Source organism: Nicotiana sylvestris, chromosome 1 (assembly GCF_000393655.2).
Source record: "Nicotiana sylvestris chromosome 1, ASM39365v2, whole genome shotgun sequence".
Lineage (NCBI taxonomy): Eukaryota > Viridiplantae > Streptophyta > Magnoliopsida > Solanales > Solanaceae > Nicotiana > Nicotiana sylvestris.
The window spans coordinates 168,811,585-168,838,446 of NC_091057.1; the positions used below are offsets into that span (position 1 = coordinate 168,811,585).

Here is a 26,862-nt window from a genome sequence, read left to right on the forward strand (position 1 = left end):
GGGCCAAAAGCGCTTTTTCCAAAATATTGAGGTGTTCGGCTAAGTTTTCGGAGGAAAAAAAGTGATTTTGAAAAGAATAGCTTCTTTCCAAAGCACTTTTGAGAAAAATACGCTTAGAAACTGTTTTTAAAAGCTTGGCCAAACACTAATTGCTGCTCATAATTGTTGTTCAACTTAATTAGCCAAACACAAACTGTTTCTCACCAAAAGTACTTTTGAGAAAAAGCACATCTCAAAATAAGCTGATTTTTGCAGCTTGGCCAAACAGGCTATTAGCCTGAACAGAGGCAGACCTATGTGGTGAGGTGAGGGGTCACGCGACCCCGTTAGTCTCGGTAAAAATCATGTCTATACATATTATATATATCTATACATATATATGGGACCGCTTAAATATTTTAAGTGTACCCTCAGAAACAAAGAGACGGATGGAAGAAGTGGTTGCCTTGGGGCCTTAAATTCACAACTTTGTTGAAGACATATATTTGAAACCCTTTTGGCCCTTTAGCTTTTTTTTCCTCCTTTCTATTTTTATTCTTTAAGTACAATATAATTTATATTTAATAGCAAATTGCTTTATCTTTTACTTTTATCTCTTCTTTTTTTGAATTCAATTATAATTTAGTACTAATATATAATAGTTAACTTAATTAATATTTTAGTTCTTTGATTACAATATAATTTATATTTAATAGCAATTTTTTTATTTCATTTATAGTCTAGTACTAATACAAAATAGTCAACTTAATTAATTTTAATCTTTCTCTTCCCATAGCACCCATTTTGCGAAGAAATCTCTTTTTCTCTCTCTCATTCATATATATATATATATATATATGTGTGTGTGTGTGTGTGTGTGTGTGTGTGTGTGTGTGTGTTCGGTGTTTTTTTCTTCTTCTTTAGAATTTTATCGTTGGTGATTAGCATACAGTGGTGCTCTCGTCCGCTCAAATCCTGGGTCCGCCTCTGAGTCTGAAACCATGTTAGATTTTCCTATGGTTTTGATGTAGTTTGATCACATCCCTACAATGTATGTCTCGATATGAAGTGCTTCTTGTTTCACTGTAACAGCTGCAAGGAATCAATGGAAAAAAAGGAGTTGCACTCACGGATATGGCATATCGTTAATAAAGTATGTGAAAATCATAGGAGATCAAAATTCAGATCCAGACAGTCGGCAGAGACAACAAAACAAACGCTTGGTGATTTTTTTTCCAAACCTAACCATTGGTGGATAGAGTTACTAATATGTGTGGAATATCGTGGTAATCGATAAAAAGAAAAAGAAATAAGAGTAACTGGCATTTGACAAAGTAGTCATGCATTGCAAGTGTTACCTGTTTAACCAAAAAATAGAATTTCAGTCAAAACTAGAATTTAGAAGAACACGGGTTACTGATAATCAAAAGAATATGCAAAGGAAAGTAATTTGAAGTAATTAGAATGTATCAAGAGAAAAACAAGTAAATCAAAGTATATTCTGATGATATCCATTGTTCCTACAATTGATAAGATGTCTCCTTTTTATAGGTATCTTAAAGATATGTGTTTTCCCCAAATCATAATGATGCTATTATGAATAATTAAAGACATTGAATGCTACGTTACATAATCATTATAATCAATACAAATTCCTTAACATATCCAGTATTTAATGCCTGTCAAATTCTGTATCTGCGCTCTTTACTATGGTCAGATCCATTCTTTTTTATTCTTGGATATAAATCACTTAAACAGGTACGGCCACCCGTGCCTCTTCCTTTGTCCTTGCTTGTTTCTATTGCTGCTCGTGCCTCTTGATTAATTGTAATTCTTTGACTATTTGACCAGTCCACGTGTCTCGACACGTCATCCTTATATAAATGTAATTTTTTCCAATACAGATAGTCCCCCCACTTTCCATTTATTCATCAGTTGAGTATTTGGGAAGTGGATTTCATTAAAACGAGAATTTTTGACACCATTAATGTTATGACAAAATTGACGCTTCAATTGTCACTTCTATTTAATACTCTGTACACGTATCAATTTTTCATTGGTTCTGCAGTTTTTGCAGCCTCTTTCAAGGTTTTTACGGTTCCACTATTTACGAAGTGTCAGTTATCATAATTGTGATCCTTCCTTCACTGCATTTTACCTTTGACGGTCGATTATCAATATAAGTATAACTTCTTCCCTTGTCTTTTACCTCATAAAGTTTTACTGAACATTTAATTTTCCCATTCTCTGTTTACTTCTTCTTTACATCATTCCTCTTCGCTATGTCTTCACCAAACCCCCACCCTCGAGAAGTCTCCATTGTTGATTCTTTCCCCAATGCCCTTGTTAGGCATAGAAGGGGAGGTAGGCTTCGTAGCTTAGGATCTACTCGAGGTGGTTCGTCTATGCCTTCTTCTAGCTCTAGTCCCTCTTCTAGAACCAGAGGTTCCCTTTCTCACAAATCTTCTTCTAGGAGTAAAGAACCTTCTGAACCATTACGCGAACCTTTAGTAGAAGAGATAGTCCCTACATAATTATCTTTTTACCACGATAGGGAATCTCTTAGAAACCAGACTGTCACTTTAGATCGTGTCGATACTTACCCCACTCAAATTACTGAAGTTTTGACTCCTGTGGTTCGTAAGGACTGTCATTGGAGTAACGATTTTCCCATTATTATCCCTAATCCGAATCAGAGGATAACTTCTTATTTAACTGGGTTTTCTTTTGTTTACACATACCCATTTACTTTAGGGTTTAGACCAGTGATTGACCCAGTCATTCTCGAATTTTGCCGTTTCTTCAACGTCTGTTTGGGCCAAATTGGTCCGATCGTATGGAGGTTTGTTGCATGTTTAAGGCATTTAGCCACTAAAGTCGATGTTCCTTTTACTTTCCCTCACTTGATTCATCTTTACTCACCTAGGTTTTTTCGCAATGGTGTTTTTACACTAGTAGCCAGGAGTAAGAGGGTTTTGGTGAGCCCCGAAGATGACAAAGACCGCGGCTGGTATGCCCGATTTGTTGCTGCCCCCACTGTTGGTTTAGTGGGTGAGGATAATGTTCCCTTCCCTGAGAAGTGGAATTTTGCACGTAAGTCTTTTAGCCTTCTCGTACCTTTTTCTTAAAGTTTGCCAACTTCTCTAATTTTGCCTTTGTTGTTTTTTTTAGCTACCATGGGAGTTGTGGGGGATGTTCCCTTGGGTAGATAAATTGCTGAAGATCGTACAGATGGACGGTAGGTCTTGGAAAACACTTTCTAACCGTTTTGGTTGGAAGGTAAAGACTCATGGTAAGAATTTATATTTTGCGCCTTTCGTATCTATATTCTCTTTTATTGCTCTAATTTCTATCTCTCTTTTTTTCCCGTCAGGATTTGCTATTCGAGGAGTTACTGCTGAAGCAGTTGCGGCTTCTCGTGTTTCCTCGGGAACCCGTACTCCTTCAGGAACCCGTATCTCTCTAGAAAGAGCCCGGGAAATAGTTTTGGGTTCTTCTTCTGCAAAAAGGAAAGCTGCAGAAGAGGAAGACTCTGAAGATGAGGGAGATGAGGGCTCCCTGGTAACAAGGCCTCGAGTTAGGAGACACATCGTACCTGATGACGAAGCTGAAGTGTCGGTTTCTCTTACCGAACCCGTTGAAACTCCAATAGTAATTCCTGACGATGACGTCACTCCCCACGATACTCGTGAGTCTATTGACCAACTTTTCATTAGCGGATTTGGCCGTGAATATGTAGGACCTGTTTTAGACGAAGTACCCTTATCTTCTTTTCCAACTCCCGTGCTTGTGGTTCCTTCCTTACCTGCCCCAACTATTTTTGTTCCTTCTTCTACTACTTTCACCTCTTCTCTGGCTCCTCCTTTGACTATTTCCCCTCCTATCGTTCATCATACAGAAGCGGGCTCTTCAAGTAGAAGTGCCGCTTGAGGCGGATAACTATTTAAGTTCCTGCCGAGAGCAACCTTTTAAGAAAGTCAGGTCAGGCAGATGTATGGTTGGAGCCTTTAATTAGCCCAATTGAAAAAGCCAAGTTGGAGAGTCATAGTTCCCTGACTTTAATGAATGATGTCGTACATGCTACTTTGAAGGTGCTTTCCTTCTCTTCCTTTTTTTTGCTTTATAATCCGATTATCTTTGAGGATTCTTACTTCTTTTTCCCCTTTTCAGGCCAACCTCATTGGCATAGAAATGATGAAAAGAATTGCCCCTTTGGAGAAGATAGCACGTGATTCTCATTCGGAAGCAATCAATTGGAAAGAGCAATTTGAGAGTGCACAGATTGATATAGAAAACTTACAAGAGAACAAGAGTACCTTAGAGCAACAAGTGCGGGCTTTAACTTCAGAATTGGCGGTTGCAAAAGCTTCTTTAAGCCAAGCAGAAAAAGACAAAGAACGTCTCGAGTCCTCTTTCTCAGAGCAACTATCTAAAACTAGTGAAGAAATCAGAGAGTTAAAAGCTCTTTTGGACCGAAAGGAAGTTTACGCTGGGGAGCTCGTGCAAAACTTAACTCAAGCACAAGAGGATCTTAGAATCTCTGTTGATAAAGTGCGTATTTTAGAATGCTCCCATGCCTCTCTTCAAGTTTCCTACAACTCCGCCTTGGCTGAACATGAAGAGCTAAAGAATGAGATCACTGCTTGGGAAAAGGATTATGAGATCCTTGAAGAAAAATCTGTTGTCGAGACAAGTTGGGCATTTTTGAATTCTCGTCGTGATACCCTACTTGATGTTGGTTAAGAAAACTTCAACCTGGAGTTGGAGTTAGCTAAGATCAATGAAACCATTAAAAAGGCTCAACAAACTCAGGACTTCCCTTCTCCCGTGGCTGAAGCTCCCGTGAATGTTGAGGTTGATATGGGTATCCCAATTCTTTCAAGCCCAATCGAATCTGTTGCTACAAGCCAAATTGAAACCGCATCTGTTGATGTAGCTGCCCAAATTGAACCCACTGCTGTTGATGCTCCTGCTTCTGTTCCTCAAACTTCTCACTGACCGGTTTTGAACATTCTAGTGACTTTGCTTTTGTTTTGGAAAACTGTAATCAAACCCTTAACTTTATTTGAGGGTTGATTTTGAAGTCGTAAGTCCTCAAGTCTTTTATGGGGCAATCTATATAGATAGTCTCGTAGTTTTATGACTAAGTTTGTCCTTAGTCTTAGATTTTTACATATTAAGAAGTTCTTCGTGTTATTATTATAAACTTTTGTTTCCTTTATTCTTGCCTTAATTTTTAAGGACTTACAGAATAATTTGCATTTTTATTCTTCGAAAATGCTTCTGTTATCCTCATGACTAATTAATTTGAACATGAGTTTTATAAAAGAGGACCCTTTTATATTTCGACACTTAATGAAGTAGACGTCTCAACTTCATAATCAATTAACATACGATAAAAGAAATAGGAACACACATGTTTCTGTGAAATAACTTTGACAAGTTGTTATTGGAACTTATATTTCTTTACATGTATTTGAAGTACATCTATAACTTTCTCGTAACTGTTTTTCTTGTAACAGATTTTTACAAAAGAAGAGTAACAGGTACGGGGTTTTTCCTTATAACCCGTTTTAGTATATGGCCTTTACCCTAATACCCTAACTATAATGAGGTTTTTGTTTCTCTTTAACCTCAGCTCGTGGATCCATCTCGTAACTTTTACTCTGCACTTGACTCTTTTAGGCTTGATTTTCCCTCAATCTTCTTTGCCTTTTTTATATACATGTCTATGTATATTATGTAGTCCCCCAAGTGTTTGAGTGCTGAAGTATGAAGCCTCGAGCACTTGATAGTTCCTCTTATTTGGTCCTTTTCCTGAAAAGGGAAAAACACACGAGACTCGGAGGGGCGATTATAGATGAAGACTGCATACCCCGTATTTATTTCTATCAGAATAGTTGTAACCCTAGGCCAAGAATTTTGGGTTACTCCGTGTGCCTTACAGGTCGTGACTCATCATTTAGTACGGGATAGCTTTTTGCCTATCATCTAAAATCGTTAGTAAAATTTTAACAATTCAAAAATGAAATATAAAATGGTTATACCTGACCGTGGGTTTCCCTTAGAAATAGTATCTCTTCAAATGAACAGCATTCCAATGTGAAGGTAGTACTTTGTCATCCATTGTTTCTAGTTCATATGCTCATTTTCCTGCAACATCACGAACTCTGTAGGGTCCTTCCCATGTTGGACTTAATTTTCCTGCGTTAGCTGCTTTTGTAGATTGAAAAACCTTTTTAAGCATGAAGTCCCCAATTTTGAAGAACCTGAGGCGTGCTTTTCTATTGTAGTATCGTTCTATGACCTGCTTTTGTGCTGTCATTCTTATTAGTGCAGCTTCTCTCCTTGCTTCGAGTAAATCTAGGTTGACCCGCATCTCCTCGTCATTAGATTCTTGTGTCGCCTGTGTGAATCAGGTACTTGGTTCTCCTATCTCGACTGGAATCAAAGCTTCAGTTCCATAAACCAATGAAAACGGTGTTTCTCCCGTACTAGTTTTCGCCATTGTACGATATGCCCATAAAACACCAGGTAGTACTTCTGGCCAATTCCCTTTTGACTCTTCTAATCGTTTCTTCAAATTGTTGATAATGACTTTATTTGTTGATTCTGCTTACCCATTACCCACTGGATGATAGGTGTAGACGTTATTCTTTTAATTTGCCAACTTTGAAGGAATTCCGTGATCTGAGCTCCTATAAATTGAGGGTCATTATCACATACGATCTCCTTTGGTACGCCGAATCGACATATGATATTCCGCCAAATAAAATCTCGGACTTCCTTTTCTCGCACCTGTTTGAATGCACCTACCTCCACCCATTTAGTAAAATAATCAGTGAGAACAAGCAAAACCTTTACCTGTCCTTTTGCTTGTGGTACTGGACCCACGATATCCATTCCCCATTTCACAAACGGCCATGGCGCAATGACCGGGTGTAATAGTTCCGCAGGTCTATGCATATTGTTACCGTACCTTTGGCATTTATCACATTTGGCTACGAAACTTTCCGCTTCTTCTTCCATTTTAGGCCAGTAATAACCTGCCCTAATTAAGGTTTTTACCAGTGATCTTCCACCTGCGTGATTCCCGCAATGTCCCTCATGTATTTCTCTTATTACATACTCTGTTTGCAAATGTCCAAGGCATCTTGCCATGGGACCACCAAATATTTTACGATATAGATTGCCTTGTTTTAAACAGTACTGAGCAACCTTTATTCGTAGCGCATAAGCCTTTTTCTTGTCATCAGGGACGGTTTCATACTGCAAAAAAGTAACAATTTCGTTCCTCCAATCCCATGTTAAGTTATTAAAATTTACCTCACTCACATCAGGATCAAGAACTGAATGAAATAAATGTATCACTGAGGCATTTGCATCATTTGCCACGTCGGTTGCAGATGCGAGATTAGCTAGGGCGTCTGCTTCAAGATTTTCGTCCCTGGGTATTTGTCTAACTTTCCAATTTTGAAATTGTTTTATCAATTCCCGTACCTTTTCCAAGTACTGCTGCATCCTTGCTTCCCTGGCTGTATAAGTCCCCAGCATCTGATTGACTACGAATTGTGAATCACTCTTGATTATAATCTGATTTATGTCAAGTTCTCGTGCCAGTTCTAAACCTGCAATCATAGCATCATATTCTGCCTTATTGTTAGTTATGAAATGACATTTGATAGCTTGCCGAATGGTTTCACCCGTAGGTGGTACCAATACGACCCCTAAACCTGCTCCTTTTACGTTAGACGAGCCGTCAGTGAATAAAGTCCAAGTCCCTAGGTTAGCTCCATTGAATACCTGCAATTCTTTTTCTTCTTCTAACTGCATTCCCTGACTAAAATCAGCCACGAAATCAGCTAATACTTGTGATTTTATAGCAGTTCTAGGTTGGTATGCAATTTCCTATTCACTTAACTCTATTGCCCACTTAGCTAACCTACCTGATAACTCATGCTTATGTAATATGTTACATAAAGGGAAGGCAGTTACTACAACGATAGGATGACACTGAAAGTAAGGTCTTAACTTTCTAGATGCCATGATTAACGCAAGTGCAAGTTTTTCTAACTGAGGATACCTCGTCTCCGCACCTAACAAAGATTTACTTACGTAATAGATAGGGGATTGTTTACCTTGTTCTTCTCGTACCAAAACAGCTCTTACCGCCACTTTCGAAACAGCAAGGTAAATGAGTAGTCTTTCCCCAGCCTTTGGTTTTGCCAGCAAAGGTGGATTTGATCAGTACGTTTTCAAATTCCTAAGTGCATGTTGACATTCCTCATTCCATTCAAAATGATCCTGCTTCTTAAGGGCTGAGAAGAATTTGAAACACTTTTCTGACGATCTAGAAATGAATCTTCCCAAGGCTGCAATTCTTCCTGTTAATCTTTGAACTTCTTTCTTGTTTGAAAGTATGTCAGGAATTTCCTCAATGGCTTTAATCTGTGTAGGATTCACGTCAATACCACGATTAGAAACAAGAAAACCCAAAAACTTACCTGAAGCAACGCCAAATGCACATTTTTCGGGATTTAGTTTTATATTAAATTTGCGCAAAATTGAAAATGTGTCAGATAAGTGTGATATGTGATCTTTTGAGTACTGAGTTTTAACAAGCATATCATCTATATATACCTCCATGGTTTTTCCTAAATGCTCTTGAAACATTTTGGTAACTAACCTCTGATGCGTTGCACTTGCATTCTTTAGGCGAAAGGGCATTACCTTATAACAGTAAGTCCCCCTTTCTGTTATGAATGAAGTTTTTTCTTCATCTCCTGGATCAATTTTAATCTGATTATAACCTGAATATGCATCCAAAAAACTTAACTGCTCGTGACCTGCAGTTGCATCAATCAATTGATCTATATGCGGTAGTGGAAAAGAATCTTTAGGGCAGGCTTTGTTAAGATCTGTGTAATCTACACAAACCCGCCACTTACCATTCTTCTTAGGAACCACAACAGTGTTAGCTAACCAGTTAGGATACTTTACCTCTCGAATGGAACCAATTTTTAGCAATTTTCGGACTTCTTCTTGAATCACCTGATTTTTGAAAGTCTCTTGCTTTCTTTTCTTTTGCTTCATAGGGGTGTATGATGGATCTTCATTTAGTTTATGAGCCATCACTTCTGGTGGTATTCCTGTCATGTCAGAGTGGGACCAAGCAAAGCAGTCCATGTTAGTTTTCAAAAATTTAATTAACTTACCTTTCATCCCTTGGTCAAAATTGGCTCCTACATAGACTTTTTTATCAGGCCATTGAGCAAATAACACGACAGGCTCTAATTGTTCTATCGTTGTTTTGATATTTTCATTCTCTTCTGGTTCTTGAATGGTATCAGGCCTTGAGTCTACGTCTGTTTGCCCTTGTTCAGTCGAGGCTTGTGCTGCGAAATCCTCAACTGCCTTCTGTGATTGCTATTTACCTTCACTTCTCATGCTTGTATTTGCAACGGAGTTGATAGCCCTGGAAATATGTTGATCTCCACGAATTTGACAGGTTCCCCATGGAGATGGAAATTTAATAACTTGATGCAAGGTCAAAGGAACAACATCCATTTCGTGGATCCAGGGTCATCCAAGAATCACGTTGTAAGCCATCTCTATGTCTACTACCTGGAACTTTGTATCTTTGACGACCCCTTCAGCAAATGTGGTAAGTATTACCTCCCCTTTCGTGACAACACTGGAATTATCAAATCCAGATAGAGTATGCGCCTTTGGTATTACTCTATCTTCAGCTTGCATCTCATGTAATACTCTTAGCAAATAATGTTGACGGAACTACCTGGATCAATCAAAACTCATTTCACATTAGTATCATGTACAATTAAAGAAATTACCAGTGCATCGTTATGAGGGGTTGATACGCCATCTGTATCTGCATCATTGAATGTTATATTGTCTTCCTCTAAAACATGCCGCACCCATTTCCCTTGGGTAATTGTTACTTTGGAAGTTTTGTTAGCTGCAGTATATGATATACCATTGACGTCTTCACCCCCACTTATAACGTTAGCAGTTCTTTTGGGAGAAGGTGGTTTTGGAGGCTCCTATCTGTTCTTCATGTAAGCCTGCTTGCCTTTCTCACTGAACAATTGAGTAAGATATCCTTGTTTTAGTAAATGATCAACTTCACTTTGTAAGAATTTGCAATCTGTTGTTTTGTTCCCGTGGTCATTATGAAACTCGCACCAATGGTCAGTGTTGCGCCTGTTTGGATTTGATCTCATTTCCTTTGGCCACCGAACCTTATCTCTCATGCTTCTCAAAACAGCCACGAGCTCAGAGGTGCTGACGTTGAAGTTATATCCACCGAATCTTGCTTTTAAATTTTTATCGTTATCCCGTGATTCTCTGTTGTTTCGCTCGTTCCTGAATTTTGATGAAGAACCTAATTCTCTGTTTCTTGATCTATGATCGTACCTTTGACTATCCTGCTTTGACTTACTGGGTTGTTGCGAATATCTATCCATATCTACCCTTTTGATTATGGGCGGCACCCCGGGTATCTGCTCTATGCGCTCACTTTGCTCCTTGAGCTGTTTCTGCAAGGTTAGTACTAAATTTTGCAAATCAGATTAATGACATTACCTGGTTCTCTCTCCTGTGACTTACTGGGAGTTCCACCGCTACCTGAATTAACAAGTCCAGAACGAGGGTTTTCCACAGTGTTATTATTTGGAGTAGGTGTGGGTGTTGCAACAGGTAACTGGTTAACAAGTGCCTCAACAGCTTTGTTGACCTGAGCGACAATTAATTTCTGCAAAGTTTCATCAACAGCTTCAACATTTTCAAATTGAGCATACTCGTTTATTTGAGACCCATCAGGAGTACCCTCACGAGATTGCCGTGGAGAATCTTGCGGAGTAGGAGCTTGAATGTTAATATTCTACGAACCTCCCTAACTTTGTTGGTTATCTTGGTTTCCTGGGGTGTTGTCATTGTTATTCGACATAATTGATGCAACAAGGAAGGTCAAGTGAAAAGAAAATAGATTATCAGATTCCCGGTAACGGAACCAATTTGTTTAACCAAAAAATAGAATTTCAGTCAAAGCTATAATTTAGAAGAACACGGGTTATTGATAATCAAAAGAATATGCAAAGGAAAGTAATTTGAAGTAATTAGAATACAATCAAAAGAAAAACAAGTAAATCAAAGTATATTCCGATGATATCCCTTGCTCCTACAATTGATCAGATACCTCCTTTTTATAGGTATCTTAAAGATATGCGTTTTCCCCAAATCATAATGATCCTATTATGAATAATTAAAGACATTGAATGCTACGTTACATAATCATTGTAATCAATACAAATTCCTTAACATATCCAGTATTTAATGTCTGTCAAATTCTCTATCTGCGCTCTTTACTATGGTCAGATCCATTCTTTTTGATTCTTGGATATAAATGACTTAAACAGATACAGCCACCCGTGCCTCTTCCTTTGTCCTTGCTAGTTTCTATTGCTGCTCGTACCTCTTGATTAATTGTAATTCTTTGACTATTTGACCAGTCCACGTGTCTCGACACGTCAATCCTTATATAAATGTAATTTTTCCCAATACATTACCTTCTCAATCTGAAAGTTTTGTTATATGGTAAGGGATGAACTGGGAGAAAGTGCAAGTGACTTCTAAAGAATGCAATCCTGATGGCATGAAACTATAAATCAACACCCCAGAATCAACAGCAAAACAAGAAATGCAAGACTTCACGCCCTAGTTACGAATCCAACGGCATCATACGAAACGTAATGATTGGCTGAAAAGGTTCAGAATGTTTTTAGATTATCATTTATAGCAAGAATCAGGAAAAGGAATGAACAACACTGGCTTCAACTATATTATTCTAGGATACTCCTGCCTCACAAGAAGCAGTATTTCTTATCTGTTTCAAAATGTTGTCCACTTTCTCCAAAAGAGAAACTTAAACTACATCTATTAAGCTCTCTTGCATTCTTGCCCACCTTCACTAGTTTATTGAAGAATTAGTGACTCTGGTCAACCAATTTCACATCTACACAAGAATGGGCAGCGCAATCTGATGATGCTACTTCACTATTTGAAACTGAAACAGATGTAACCACTGCTCCTGGTGTAGAAGGCACAGTCTCGCTAGCAGCATTCCTTAATGGTTCTTCAACCGACATAACTTTTGTCTCAAATTGTAAGTTCACATTTTCATGTTTGATATCAGTGTTCTTTTCTGGTTTAGACCCAGTGTTCTGTAAAACAGAAAGGTCACAATTTCTTCCATCCACCGTAGCAGCATTCTCTCTCGTTTTTTCTGATACTGAACCTTGTAATATGGAACCTTGGTGGTCTTGAGCCTCCAAATCTGAAGATGGAGGCAATGCCGAATTGGCCACTATTCCAATACCTAATACTTGATCTTGAGGTATAGCAGAAAGGGCTTGTTGAGTCAACATTCCCAGTATTTCATGAAGGTTGGGCTGATGACCTTGAGGAGCCATGGAAGTTGATGCACCAGTATTAGGTTGGCATAGTGCCTGAAGTGCTGGGTAAAGAGCCTGCAAAGCAGGATATAGTGCTTGGAGAGCAGCTTCGCCAACCATTGCTTGTTGGCCTTGGAAGTCCTTCACATTTGAAAGGTGTTTCTTTCCTGCCAGATGGCTTTGGAAAACAACTACTGATTCACACGTCACATTACAGAGTTCACATATTAAAGGAACCATTTTTTTGGGCTTAGGAGGCACAGCAGGTTTTCTTGAGCCATTGTGCAATTTCATCAATTTACCGCCTCGCCCGCCTCTTAGCATGCGCTTGAGTCCACGCCCTTGACCTTGAACACGATCCATCCCCAAATCTCTTGCTAATTCTTCCACCGGAGCTGCCTCTTCAACCTTTTGCTTCCCTGTTATACTACCATCTTCTAAAACAGCATGAGACGGAAAATTCTCTTGGGGCTGCGACTGTCTGTTTCCAGTTACTACCTCAAAAGGCAAATGACCCTGTGGCAGCTGCCCAGCCCCCCCAACTTCAGGCTGGTAATAAACATTTGGCTTAAAGTTGAAATTTGCTGTCTGGTGACCTTGCCCTCCATCCATCGATTTGTTCCGTTTCTTTAGCTCTTCATTGGCTTTTAGATTCTTTTTATGTTTCTTTCCATTCTTATGTTGTTCAAGAACTTCAGGCGTGTTGCATTCTACCCTACAGAGTTCGCAAACAGCCATACGTGGAGGTGGCTGAACAGAACCTGAATTACCTGAGGCAGATGATGAAGGTTTAACTTGGGATGGGCCTCCTTGGATCTGTGATGCTCCTTGAAAAGAATTTGGTTGGTCATAGCTAGGTTGTAGCTTCCCACCACCAAGATGGGCATGGGCACCTCCTCTATATGATCTGCCACCCCTTTTACCTCTACCTCTATATGGAGATTGTACATTCTGCAGAATACAAATAATGTTCAAAGATTTGGTACTTCACATCAATGGACGATGGAGAGCTCAATGCCGATTGTAAGTTAAAACAGTCATTATACACCAAAAGAACCAGTTTCATCATCTCAAATAAGAAAACACCAAAATTAGACGAAAGTAAATTGAAAAGCATGATATTATATGAGCAGCAGAAGACATGAAGTAACCAAGAAGAGCTGTTTGAAGGAATGGTAGAGTAATTGACAAAATAAATAAATGGAATCAGTATCTCAGAAGGCAGGCCCTGCCATGATGTAAAACCAATTAATACAAGTGGATTACTGGAACAGAAAAAAAAAAAGTCTATAATAATGGAAAGTATAAATTCATTGGCATCATAAACAAAGTTTTGACTGACCCGATCATGAGACCGACCACAGAGATACCATTTCTAGATGTTACACGCTTGACATAGTGTTGTGTATAAGCAAAGAGAGCCTTGATAATATATGAGCTTGTGCATGCATCTTCTTTTTCCCAGCCCCCCAGAAGAAAAATGAACAAAAATGAAATACTGATCCAGAGATAATGATGGACTAACTAGCAGTTAAGGAATTTAACATAGCCATAAGTGTTTCTAATCGCTAATGAGAAAGTTAAAAGGCCAAGGGAAGCAGAAAACAGAAACCAGATCCCAAATGCTAGCCATCTCCAGCAATTGCAAGATAATTTCACCATGGTAAAGGATGGAGAGCAACATTCTCTTCCATTTTCTTATTCCTCTATTATATAATATGCATATCATATTCCAGCAGCCATCACTAGCATCCATTGAAAACTTAAGGCTACACCGTCAAGCAACTCTTTATCAGAATAATCTTTTAAATTTCACCCCAAACCGTCTGCTCTTTGAACGCAATGTGGAAGTACAATATCTGACTCCATATTGCAAATGATAAAAGACCCAAAAAGAATACGTTTATGAACATATCAAATGGCAATCTCTTAAGAGCTTAAAAATAGTTAACATATTTCCCCCGCCATACTAATTAACACATCTGCTAATAAATTGACAAAACCAGCAAGGGTGTCGACCAAAAGCTAAACTATGGAGAAACACTTTAGAGAGTAAGGATTTTTGGATAAGTAGAAATAAGACTGAATATATACACCGGAAGTTTAGTCAGTATGAGAAGAGCAAAGTTGAAGTGAGATTAGACCGGATTGCGGTGCCAAAATACAAACAACTTAGATATCTAAGCTCGTTGTTTAAAGAAAATGGAATGATAGATAAAGATGCTACTCATAGAATTGAACCGGATAGTTGAAAAGGTAAACACCTTCATTAACCATGGTTACCCACCTATTACCGATTTATCTTAAGGTCAACGTAGGACATGACCAGCTCATCTCAAGAGACCTTCTCTTATTTTTATCCTAATGTGTGATACTTGCACCTTCTGCCGAATATGGACATTTTTAATCTTACTAATCTTGTATGACCACACATCAATCTTAGCACCCACATCTCTGCAACACTCTATGTTAGACTTTGGTAACCAACATTCACTCCCATATAACATTGTTAGTCTTACAATTATTCTATGGAACTTACCTTTCACTTTGGGACAAAAACTTGGGAGCAGTTGAAAGAAAATTTGAGCACTCGACAATCAATTTTGGAAGGAGAAAGTGATATGTTAAATTAGATGGTCACATTTGACTAGTGGAAACTTATTATATTGGAGGGAATTGTGGCCTATTAACTGTTAAAATAGATGAAAATTGTCTATGAAATGCTGCATCAACTTTTCAAAAACATAGATACAGTTAAGGTACATTAGTTTGATATAAAAAAAATTTAAATAGTAAGTAAGGATCTTATTTTTAATACAAACAGCCAAAAAAAGGTGGTGCTTGTCAATTACATAGTTTGATCCTCCTATAAAAAAACAAAAAGAAGGACCTCATCTGTAAAAAAAATCTCCGTTTTCTATAGCGAGTTAATGAGCTTTAAGTTATTGTCTTCATCCTTCACATCTTGTATGTTGCACCGAAAAGCCAAAAGTACTTTATCAACTGTTCAGGGTTATTAAAACTTCTCATTGTCATGGATTTAAAGGTGGCAATGAAAATTATGAGAGTGCTTGATATTAGGTATGATAAATTTTATTATGGTTTAAAAGTTTTAAGATCCAGGGGCTAACCTAATGAAATCTCCTCTTACTCATTCAGGAGGGACCTAACTAGAGGTGAAAATCACCCAAAAACACACAAAGCACCCAACAAAATTATGAGTTGGGAAGGAGGAAATATAAAAGGAATAAAAAAAGGTGTGTACTTCTCTCGAATTAGAGAGATCTTGTACCATATCAAACACCAGCAAAATCTTCAGGGGATCCCAACTCTTGTGACTAAGCATTTCTGCAAAGGAGAAGAGCAACTTTAAGTAGAAAGATAGTTATCCATGTTAAATTGAGCCATCATAACAGGCTGTTCGAGCTTGGTTTGATTGACACTGTAACAATCCGTAAGCTGGTTTGAGCTCGAATGCAACCTTGAGCAAATTCCATGATATGTAGTTGAAGCTCAAGGTCACCTTTTTTTATAAAGAAGGTGTGTGTGACCAGGCTGTTTGCTCAGCTAATTATATCCTTTAAAGATGCTGGTTTATACCTTCTTTGACAGGAAACTGTTGTTTCTCAATCAAGAGATGATCTTACCCATTTCCTAAACAAAGCAGGTATAAGCCAGGTGAAGCACAATAGAGATCTTGTATAATTAGCTGAGCAGAATGTCATAGCAGACCTGCTCACATTCCACTTCTTCTGGCAGGAAGCTTAGCCTTGTTATCAATTTCAAATGTACCAAGCTCAAGCAGTTCAGTTAAATAATCAGAGTGTTTTCATTTGTAACCAAATAGCTAGTGCTATGAAGGTCTAAGCAAAACTTGCGGGCAAAAATGCTTAGATAATCATAGTATAGCTTGTGTTTTACATAAAAAGTAATAACAAAACGAAGTTTACTATGTTACAGAGGAAAATTCACATATAGATTTACTGTCCTTCGGTCCCTGTCTTTTTGATAAAAATAAAAGAGCTACAATTTCAACAAGTAAAACTACTCCGATCATCCCAAATTAATCAATCAAGCTGACTATTCATATAACTGAAAGAGAACAGGCCTAACGAGCTATTATAAGAGTTTGATTGAGATATAAGCGAACAATAATTAGACAATGTGGAAATTGCAAAAATTGTCATATCAAATTTAAGACAATGTTAAGGTGCTCCCTCCATACTAATTCATGCAAAACAATTTTATTTTCTCATGGAGTTTAAGGTATTAGTTGACTTTATTGACTCAACTGCATGATGAGATAAAGGCAACAACCTCTTATAAATCACTTACACCCTTTAGTCCTTCAATCAATTACACTTCGATGGATTCTTAGTCACGAAATGAATTTTCAAATGCATAGACATTAGACAATGACGGCCACAAGAGTACTTGTACCAGACATAGTACTGGAAATCTTCTATGGGTTTGACATTAATGGCGAGAAAAAAACTCGAAAGACAACCAATCATACCAACTGAAAAGGATTCCATTTAATGATGCCGCCAATGGTTTTATCGATATAGTCCACAGTTAGTCATTTGAAAATTTGGCAAGAAAAAAATTATTGATCAGTAACATCACTCAACTATCTCCAAGGTGTTTAGCCTTATCTTGTTCAAACAATTCCTAATTTTTTGAATAACATTTTCTATAACGTAAAATTCTAAATGGGGCACAAGAGAATTGCCTTATGCCGACTTTGAAATGACTCAAATGAAACGAAAACTGTTACATAACTAGCAGTGATATAACCTCCTAATTTGAAATATGAACATTCGGAACCAATCCAAAAAGTATTGTGCTTGAGCTCCAGCAAAATGTAGTTATTTTAAAACGAAAATTCGTGCTCTGAAAATGATAATACAAACAATTAACTCCAGAGTCTCTTTGCATATAGGAAACAACAAAAGGAACAATATTCACAATTAACAGCCTTTTACCCTAGCATGATTAATTGGTATTTGATCTAACAATGTCAATGTCTAGTAAAAGCAGCAAAATTATAAGCAACCCCGCAATAACATTATCATTTTTGGCATCATTTGAATCTTGTAAAGTTGATAAAATGCTAGATTTTTTAAGTACCACTGGACTAGCAACATGACTCATATATAATTGTAACCAGCTTTTGTACATATCAAGCACAATCTTATACTTTGTTTTTCTGGCTACAACAACAACAACCCAGTGGAATCCAACAAGTGGGGTCTGAGGAGGGTAGTGTGTACTCTTGGCTATTTTTTTTGCTATACTTAAAATAGCAAGTTTACCAATCAAAATAAGAAAAACCTAAAATCAAATATACTCAGATTGCATTCAAAGAAAACTAAAAGGAAATTCATACCGCAGGTGTGTGGGACACAATGGGCATTGACACAGTAGCAACCTCGCCGTAGTTAATTCCTTGTTGCTGTTGTTGAGGATAATACGAATACTGCGGTTGGGGTTGCTGCTGCTGCTGCTGCTGTATGGAGGCATAAGGATCCGAAGAAGATGGTGGTGGAATTGGAACCCCAGGTGGGTGAATTGAAGTGGGTTCGGATTCGGGTTCAGGCTGTTGTTGTTGATAAGCAGCATTTGAATAATAGTCTTGTTGAGGATAATATGAGTATTGGTATTGTTGTTGATTGTAATCTTGATTGTATTGATATGATGGATAGTAAGGAGCTTGTGTTGTTGATTGATCATATGCTTGTTGGAATTGAGAAGGATCTGCAGATTGAGATGCCCCTTGTTGGTATTGATCATATGCATATGCTTGGATTTGAGAAGGATCAGTAGATTGAGAAACCGCTGGCTCTTGGTACTGGTATTGAGCGGAGTAATCCATGGCTGCGTTTCTTCAATTTCCGTTTCACTTCTTGCTTGTGCATTATATACAGGGTTTTCGAAGGGTAATTGGATGCTGTTTCCTCTAATTTTGGTATTTCTTTTCTTTTTCGATTTTTTTTGCCATATTTTTACTTCAAGAAATAGAAGAATTATAGTTAAATCAACCTATTTTCTTATGAATATCTACTTTAATAGGATACTAGTATTAGTACCCGCGCAGATACGCGGACACTAATTATATCAAATATTTAAGTTATTTGGATTGTACGTAAATAATCTTAAAATTTATACTTTCTCAGTAAATATAGATAATTATTGGATATTAACTACATGAAAAAATTTAACTATTTTTTCTTTTTTTATATCATTCTTGCCGGTGTCATTGGATCCTAAAAATAGTTAGGAAGCAAAATAGTAACACATATTTATGGCAAAACAATCAAATGTTGAGACAATGAATGACTCTTTGGATAAGACTTAACTCTTTTACTACTACTTGAACTCTTATTTGGTATATTGATATCTCTTAAAAAATATTTCTTTCTTAAAATTTCAGTTTCTAAAGCATTATTTTTCAATAATAATTATTTTTATAATAATGTAATTGAAAATATGATTCTTAATTCAAAATTCATTTTAATTGGTTATCTAAAAATATAAAAAAATCTTTAGCTAGTGAATTTTTTTATTCCATTTTGATATTTGACATTAACCATTTTAAATATCTGAGTTTTTTGAATTATATGTAAATAACCTTAACATTTAAACCTTCTAAATAATTATAGATAATCGTCATATGTTAATTGAGAAATACTACATGAAAAAAGATTAATATTTTCTCAATTCTCGTAGTGATAATTTTATTTTTGCACTATTTTCATAGGTGTCATTGGAACCTAAAATAGCCACAAAGTGAAATAATAGCTCATATTTATGGCAAAGCACAAAAGTTAACACGATATAAACGATTCTTTCATTACGACGTGACTCATATACTATGACTTGAACTCTTATTTAGTATGATTTTATCTTTCAAAAAATATTTCTATTTTGAAATTTCAAGATCTAAAACTTTATATATATTATAACAATAATTATCTTTATAATGATGCAAGTGAAGATATTATCCTTAATTTAAAATTCACTTTAATCGGTTATCTAAAAATTTAAATGATTCTTTGGCCGAATTTATTTCAGTATGACTCCACTTTAAGTTTATCGATATCTCTAGCCCCGGAATTTGAATTTTTAATACCCTATATATACAAAAAATTTGTTCATTGAATCATTAAATGTTAAATTAGTTGATTATTATTATAAAACGTTGCATATATTGTTTTAAAATTGTCAAGTAGTTTATTTTTCGACATCATACTTGGCTTAACCTCGATGCAAACTACTCAAATTGCATTCCAATTCAAATTCGAATATCATATCAGTTTGTTAGTAATAGTGATTCTTAAAAAATGACACATAATGTAAATTAAAAAAATATTCTAAGATATCCTTATCTTATAATCTATGTATTTTAGTTTTAAAAAAAAAATGAAATCGATGAGATTAACTTTCAAATTTTTTATACTCAACAAAGATGAAACATAAGAAGAAATTTGTTGTCATCTTTTATTTCTGGTTTTTAGATCTTTCTAACATTTTTTTTCAATATTTATTTTCTTTTATCTTATTTTTATGTCGTTATTTCTTTTGTTACAAAAATTAATTTATTTCACTATAAAATGATGAGTTTTAATAAAAATTGCCTGCATATAAACTTTAATTATATTTTTAGTCTTTTCTTGAAATTATTTCATATTTTTCTTTTGGTTTTATCTAATCAGCCTAAATAGGTGCTCACTCAACTACTTAAATTAAAAAAATTAAATAATGTGTAATTTATATATAATCCATATATAATATGTGTATAATCATGTGTTGTCGATATATCATCTATTTATATTACCTATAAAAATTAAACAATAAATATGGCCGGATATTATGTAAATATTCCATAAGATTCCGGTTTTTTGAATTTATCCATGATATAACTTCTATTATAATAATTTTAAAACTCTCTACTAATGTTCAAAAATATCTTATCTTTTTATTATCTTTGAATTAAAAAAAGTAAAAAGTTTTTTCGAAATAATTTATTTATATTTAAAAAATATATATTTCTCATCATACCAATTTTTTTTTATATATACTTTTTGTTACATTTAAAAGTCGCTATAGAAACTATCAATTAAAAACCTATTTCTCTCTTGTTGCGTTTGAAAAAAAAAATCTTTCACATAATCTAATGATTCAAAACTAATATTCTTCAATGAAAAAAATATTATAACCTTCCAATATTGGCTTGACTATAGCAAAATGAAGGAGTTTCAGCTTATATCCTTCAATTTTTTGAATGTGCTAAATTGAAATTAATGATAGCAATTGTATAGCCAAAGTTTTGTTATTTGTTTGATGTCCATTTATACAAATTAACTCTTCAAACAAATATTCTTCAAAAAGAAAAAAGAAAAAACTTTTTTTTTAATACTGACTGATTTTGAGATGTTTCTTTCTCTAGCATGTATGTTTACTTTATTATATATGTAAGTAAACTTTTATTTGGTTTTGTAAACTCTTTTTGTTATTTAGATAAACATAGACGTGTACCCTATATATTACATTTATTTTAAAATAATTTCATTTTATTCAAATCTAGCTACAGTCAAAGAACTATACTTATAGGATTTTAAATGTGAAAGAGTTTTATAGTTATATGGAGTAGTTTTTTTTTCTTTCTATAGGCGAAGTAATATTTAATAATTAAAAAAAATAACAAAAGTTCCTAACATGATTAAAAAAAGATAAATTTTATTTTTAATTTAAATTTGAATTTTAGAACTTTATCTATAAATTCAAAATTATCTTTTAATTTAAATTCTATATATATATATATATATATATATATATATATATATATATTTGTATTTAACTAAAATAGTCAAACATAGAATAAAGTTCTTATATACTATTGATATTTACTAGCTTGCCACTTGGCTTAACCATAATGTCAATTATATATGGTAACTTTCTGGCTTTAATATATATATAGATATTTAAGTATATATTTAAAAATTATATATATATATAGATATATATATATATAGATTCCATGAGATTCGATTTTTTGAGTTTATCCATGATATAACTTCTATTATAATAATTTTAAAACTCTCTACTAATGTTCAAAAATATCTTATCTTTTTATTATCTTTGAATTAAAAAAAGTAAAGAGTTTTTTAGAAATAATTTATTTATATTTAAGAAAATATTTCACGTCATACCAATTTTTTCTTTATATATACTCTTTGTTACACTTAAAAATCGCTATAGAAACTATCAATTAGAAACCTATTTCTCTCTTGTTGAGTTTGAAAAAAAAAATCTTTCACATAATATAATGATTCAAAACTAATATTCTTCAATGAAAAAAATATTATACCCTTGCAATATAGGCTTGATTATAACTAAATGAAGGGGTTTAAGCTTATACCCTTCAATTCCTTGAATTTGCAAAATTGAAATTAAATGATAGCAATTGTATAGCCAAAGTTTTGTTATTTGTTTGATGTCCATTTATACAAATTGACTCTTCAAACAAATATTCTTCAAGAAAAAAAAAAAAACAACTTTTTTTTAATACTGACTGATTTTGTGATGTTTCTTTCTCCAGCATGTATGTTTACTTTATTATATATGTAAGTAAACTTTTATTTGGTTTTGTAAACTCTTTTTTGTTATTTAGATAAACATAGGCGTGTACCCTATATATTACATTTATTTTAAAAGAATTTCGTTGTATTCAAATCTAGCTACAGTCAAAGAACTATACTTATAGGATTTTAAGTGTGAAAGAGTTTATAGTTATATAGAGTAGTTTTTTTTGCTAGAGGTGAAGTAGTATTTAAATAATTAGAAAAAATAACAAAAATTCGTAACATAATTGCATATTATCATTAACCGAATTACTTATGATAACATGATAAAAAAAGATAAATTTTATTTTTAATTTAAATTCGAATTTTAGAACTTTAGCTATAAATTCAAATTTATCTTTTAATTTAAATTCCGTGTGTGTGTATATATATATATATATATATATATATATATATATATATATATATATATATATATATATATATATATATATATATATATATATAGAGGTTATTTCTTCGAGGAATATAAGGCTTCGAATATAATTCAATTCTTTTCCTTACAAGAACCTGATCAATCACCCAATCTAAATGAATGAAAGAAATGTATAGAAGAACCATTGAAACATTTGATTCAAAAGATAAAGTATACTTGCCTTTCTAGCTTGTAGACCTGCGGAACTAATTAATCCTTGTTCATTAATTTGGAACCGGTTGATCCAAGACAATTTTCGTCTGAACTAATTGAGAAATCTCAAGATATTAATCTACTTAAACTGAAACAACAAATTTTAAAATCTCATATATAAAATAGAGGCGAATTAAAATTACAAAATTAGTGTTCGTAAAATCTCGTAGAAGTTCATTATCGATTTTAATTTCAATTTAAAGTGAAGTTTACTTGATGGATAGTGATATCAATCAATCTATCTATCTATATAAATATATAAAGCTGGGAATTGACCAACTGATGTGGCATCCCTATATGACCAACTTTCATATTTATCTTTTCTAGATTTTTGAGATTTTTTTCGTAATTTTAATACAAAAAAATTATTTACTACCTAGAACTAATGACGACACTAATGAGGCTAATGGATGAGGAGATTTCAGTTATGGAATATACAAAAAAGTGTAATTACTACTTTCTTTCGGTTATGGAATACAAAAAGAGAGAAACTAATTAATTAACTTGCAACTGAAGTGCACATTGGTCATATGGGCTACCATGTGGCAATTCACAATATGAGATGTAATAGTGACGGGCTAAATTATCCCATCAGTTGCCTTGCCCGTTCTTATTTATTTATTTACTAATTTATATATATATATACATATATAAAGGATGAAAAAAAATACTGACACGACACCTTTCTTCAATTAGGATTGATATTTATCTTTTACCTCCTTTTTTTTTGACTCCTATACCTTTTTTATACCTTTTTATTTTTTAATAGGTACTCTTGAAAAAAAACTCTTTCAATTAATTTTGAGTAGTTATTTCTGAAACTTTTACTATTCATTTTGAGGAGTTATTTCCCTTTTAACTTCTCATTAATTACGCTCTGAAATGTAACCTCCATCCCCTCTAAAACGTTGTCTTGAAAAGTGTAAATCTAAAATCTAAACCAACAAACAAATGTTAGTATTTTTCTCCTTTTTTCCTCTCTCTTCAATTTTGCATGGGATACAATTATCTTTAATCCTTCTTCGTTTGATGTGGCTTTGGATCAGTTAAGGCGAAATCATCATAATCAGTGTGACGACCCGGCCAGTCATCTCATGAGTTACTACTCCGTTTTTCCTATTTCTGCTTCTTTATACTTCGTTATCCGTGTTTTGTGGTATCGGGTTGGTCGGATCGAGCCCGGAATGATTTTGGTAAGGTTTGAGACACTCAGTCTCTTTTAAGGAAGTTTAAGTTGGAAAAGTCAACCGCATGTTGACTTATGTGTTAGAGAGCTCGGATGTGAGTTCTGATAGTTCGGTTAGCTTCGGGAGGTGATTTATGACTTAGGAGTGTGATCGGAATGGGTTTTGGAGGTTTGGAGTAGATTTAGCCTTGAATTGGCAGAGTTGATATTTTAGCGATTTCCGGTTGGTAGCGAGATTTTGATATAGGAGTCAGAATGGAATTCCGAGAGTTGCAGTAGTTTCGTTGTATCATTTAGGATGTGTGTGCAAAATTTCAGGTTATTCGGACGTGGTTTGGTTGGGTTTTTGATCAAAAGCGTAATTCGGAAGATTTTAGAAAGTTTGGCTTGAATCTGATGTGTTTTGGGTGATTTGATGTTGTTTGAGGTGTTTTGGTGATTGTAACAAGTTTGAATAAGGTTTTAGGACATGTTGGTGCCTTTCATTGAGGCACCGGGGGACTCGGGTAAGTTTCGGGTGGTCAATCGGATCATTTTGAAGTTGGAAAAATTGCAGAAGTTGCAGGTTCAGCTGTTGCAGGCTTTTATTCTTCGCGTTCGCGAGTGGACCCTCGCGTTCGCAAAGAGTCAGTGGAGGTCAGTGGAAGTTTAGCCTTCGCATTCGCGAGGGAGGCTCCGCGTTCGCGAAGGGGCTGGATGCTCGTGCATCGTGTTCGCGAGATGTAAGTCGCGTTCGCGTATGATCTTTTTGGTCAGCCGGTATGAGGTCGTGTTTGTTCTTCGCGTTCGCGAGAGAGGGTGTGCATTCGCGAAGGGTAAGGTTCAGGAACTATCCCGTTCGCGATGGTCATGTCGCATTCGCATATAGGAAAAATTGGTTAAAGTAAGATTGTGCTTCGCGAACGCGAGGGTTTGACCACGCTCGCGAAGAAGGAAATAAGGCCTGGGTTGAATGTTTTTAAACCGTATTGTCTGCGAGGATTGGATTTTTATCCTCCATAGTTAGTCATTTTGGAGATTTTTGAAGGAGATTGAAGAGAGATTCAAGGGGAATCGTTGGGAGGTAAGATTCTTGGACTTAAACTCGATTATTATGTGAATTCCACCTAGAAAATCATGGAAATTAAGCTAAAAATTGAGCTAGGGCTTGAAAATTTGGACTTTTGATTGGGAATTTGGAGGACTATTTAGGGTCGTGACAAGTTGGTATCAGAGCCTAGATTACAAAGGTCACACGAGTCATGAGCAGGTTTAGTAGAGTCTGGCGGATCAGTTTGGAAACGTCTGTATTTATCCTCGAGAGGCTGCAGAACCTTTAGGAAAACTTCATATTCTTTGAATTCTTGTCGTGCGAATTTGTTGATCCGATTACTAAACTTCTATCATTCTATTCTCTCACAAATGGTGAGGACACGCGCTACCGGTCAGGATGGACGATCACCAGTACCACTAGTTGTGGCCACCATAAGCCGAGGACGCGGCCGTGGTCGTGGTAGGGGCAAAGCAGCTAAGGCAACACCTGCAGATCCACTAGCTGCCCCAGTTCAGGACCAGGTCCCAGCTATGGACACTCTAGCAGCACCAGCTCAGGCACCAGCTGTGCCCATCGTGATTCCGGGTCTTCAAGAGGCTTTGGCTCAGATCTTATCGGTTTGCACTGGCCTAGCTCACGCGGTTTCAGCCACTACAGCCACAGCTACTTCGCAGGCCGGGGGAGGCAATCAGACTCCTGCCGCTCGCACACCTGAGTAGGTCGTGTAGGGGCTTCAGACGCCGGGGGCACATCCAGCCCAGCCGGTTGCAGCTGCTCAGGATTATGTAGTTCCTATCATGCCGAAGGACGAGCAGCGTAGGTTGGAGAGGTTTGGTAGACTTCAGCCTCCGTTATTCAGTGGTGCAGAGGGAGAGGATACCCAGGGCTTTTTGGACAAGTATCAGAGGATGCTTCGTATAGCGGGTATTCTGGAGACCAGCGGGGTAGCTTTTACCACCTATAAGTTTTCAGGAGCTACTTTCACATGGTGGGAGGATTTTGAGAGGCATAGGCCTGTTGGTGCAGCACCCCTTTCCTGGCAGCAGTTCTCCTTTCTCTTCCTGTAGAAGTATATGCCGCAGTCCCGCAGAGAGGAGTTGCGTAAGCAGTTTGAGTGGTTGCGACAGGGGGAGATGACCATGTCGCAGTATAAGTTGAGGTTCTCTGAGTTGGCTCGTCATGCCATCTGGTTGGTTCCGACAGATCGAGAGAGGATCAGGAGATTTGTTAATGGTCTTACTTATCAGCTCCTTATTCTTATGACCAGGGAGAGGGTATCTGGTGCTATGTTCGAGGAGGTTGTTGATATCGCCCGTGAGATTGAGTCTGTTCGCCGTCAGGAGCGAGAGGAAAGGGAGGCCAAGAGGCCTCGAGGATATGGCAACTATAGTGGTACTCCTTTGAAGGGTCAGTTTCAGCACAACAGAGGCCGTTCATTCAAGTCTGCTCAGCCAGCTCGCCCAGGTTATCGTGGGGAATCTTCGGGTCATGGTTATCACGAATCTCAGCAGGGCCAGTCATCACTCAACGCCTTTCTAGCTTAGAGTTCGACCCTGCTCTATCAACTCAGGGTTCTTCTATGCCGAGTTCATCTGCTAGTCACTCTGGTGCGAGGGGTTCCCTTCAGTCCCCTTCTCCAGCACCTGGGTGTTGTTATGAGTGTGGCGAGATGGGCCACATGTGGAGGCAGTGTCCTCGTCGTGTTGCTAGTTCGTCCTAACAGGGGGTCAGCCATCGGCTTCAGCGCTAGTTTCTTCACCATCACCCGCTCAGCCAGCTAGGGGTGGAGTTCAGTCAGCCAGGGGTCGCCCCAGAGGGGGAGGTCGATCAGGGGGCGGTCAGGCCTGTTTCTATGCACTTCCAGGCAGACCCGATGCTATTGCTTCAGACGCTGTTATTACATGTATTGTTTCAGTCTGCCA

The 26,862-nt window shown here is 36.3% G+C and overlaps 1 protein-coding gene across 2 annotated transcripts; it reads right to left on the reverse strand.

Annotated features, from left to right (window-relative positions):
* Positions 1-11,751: 11,751 nt before the first annotated feature.
* Positions 11,752-18,374, reverse strand: LOC104214862 (uncharacterized). 2 transcript variants are annotated; one of them, XM_070170962.1, is made up of 3 exons: positions 17,839-18,337; positions 15,742-15,797; positions 11,752-13,400 (listed from the first exon to the last, which is right to left on the reverse strand). In XM_070170962.1, exons 2-3 carry the CDS (start codon positions 15,793-15,795, stop codon positions 11,982-11,984), a joined length of 1,473 nt encoding a protein of 490 aa, XP_070027063.1. In that variant the 5' UTR covers positions 15,796-15,797; positions 17,839-18,337; the 3' UTR covers positions 11,752-11,981. The 2 variants fall into 2 exon arrangements, with proteins under 2 accessions (XP_070027063.1, XP_009762887.1); XM_009764585.2 differs by lacking the exon at positions 15,742-15,797 and having other exon boundaries at positions 17,839-18,374.
* Between the last annotated feature and the right edge of the window lie 8,488 nt (positions 18,375-26,862).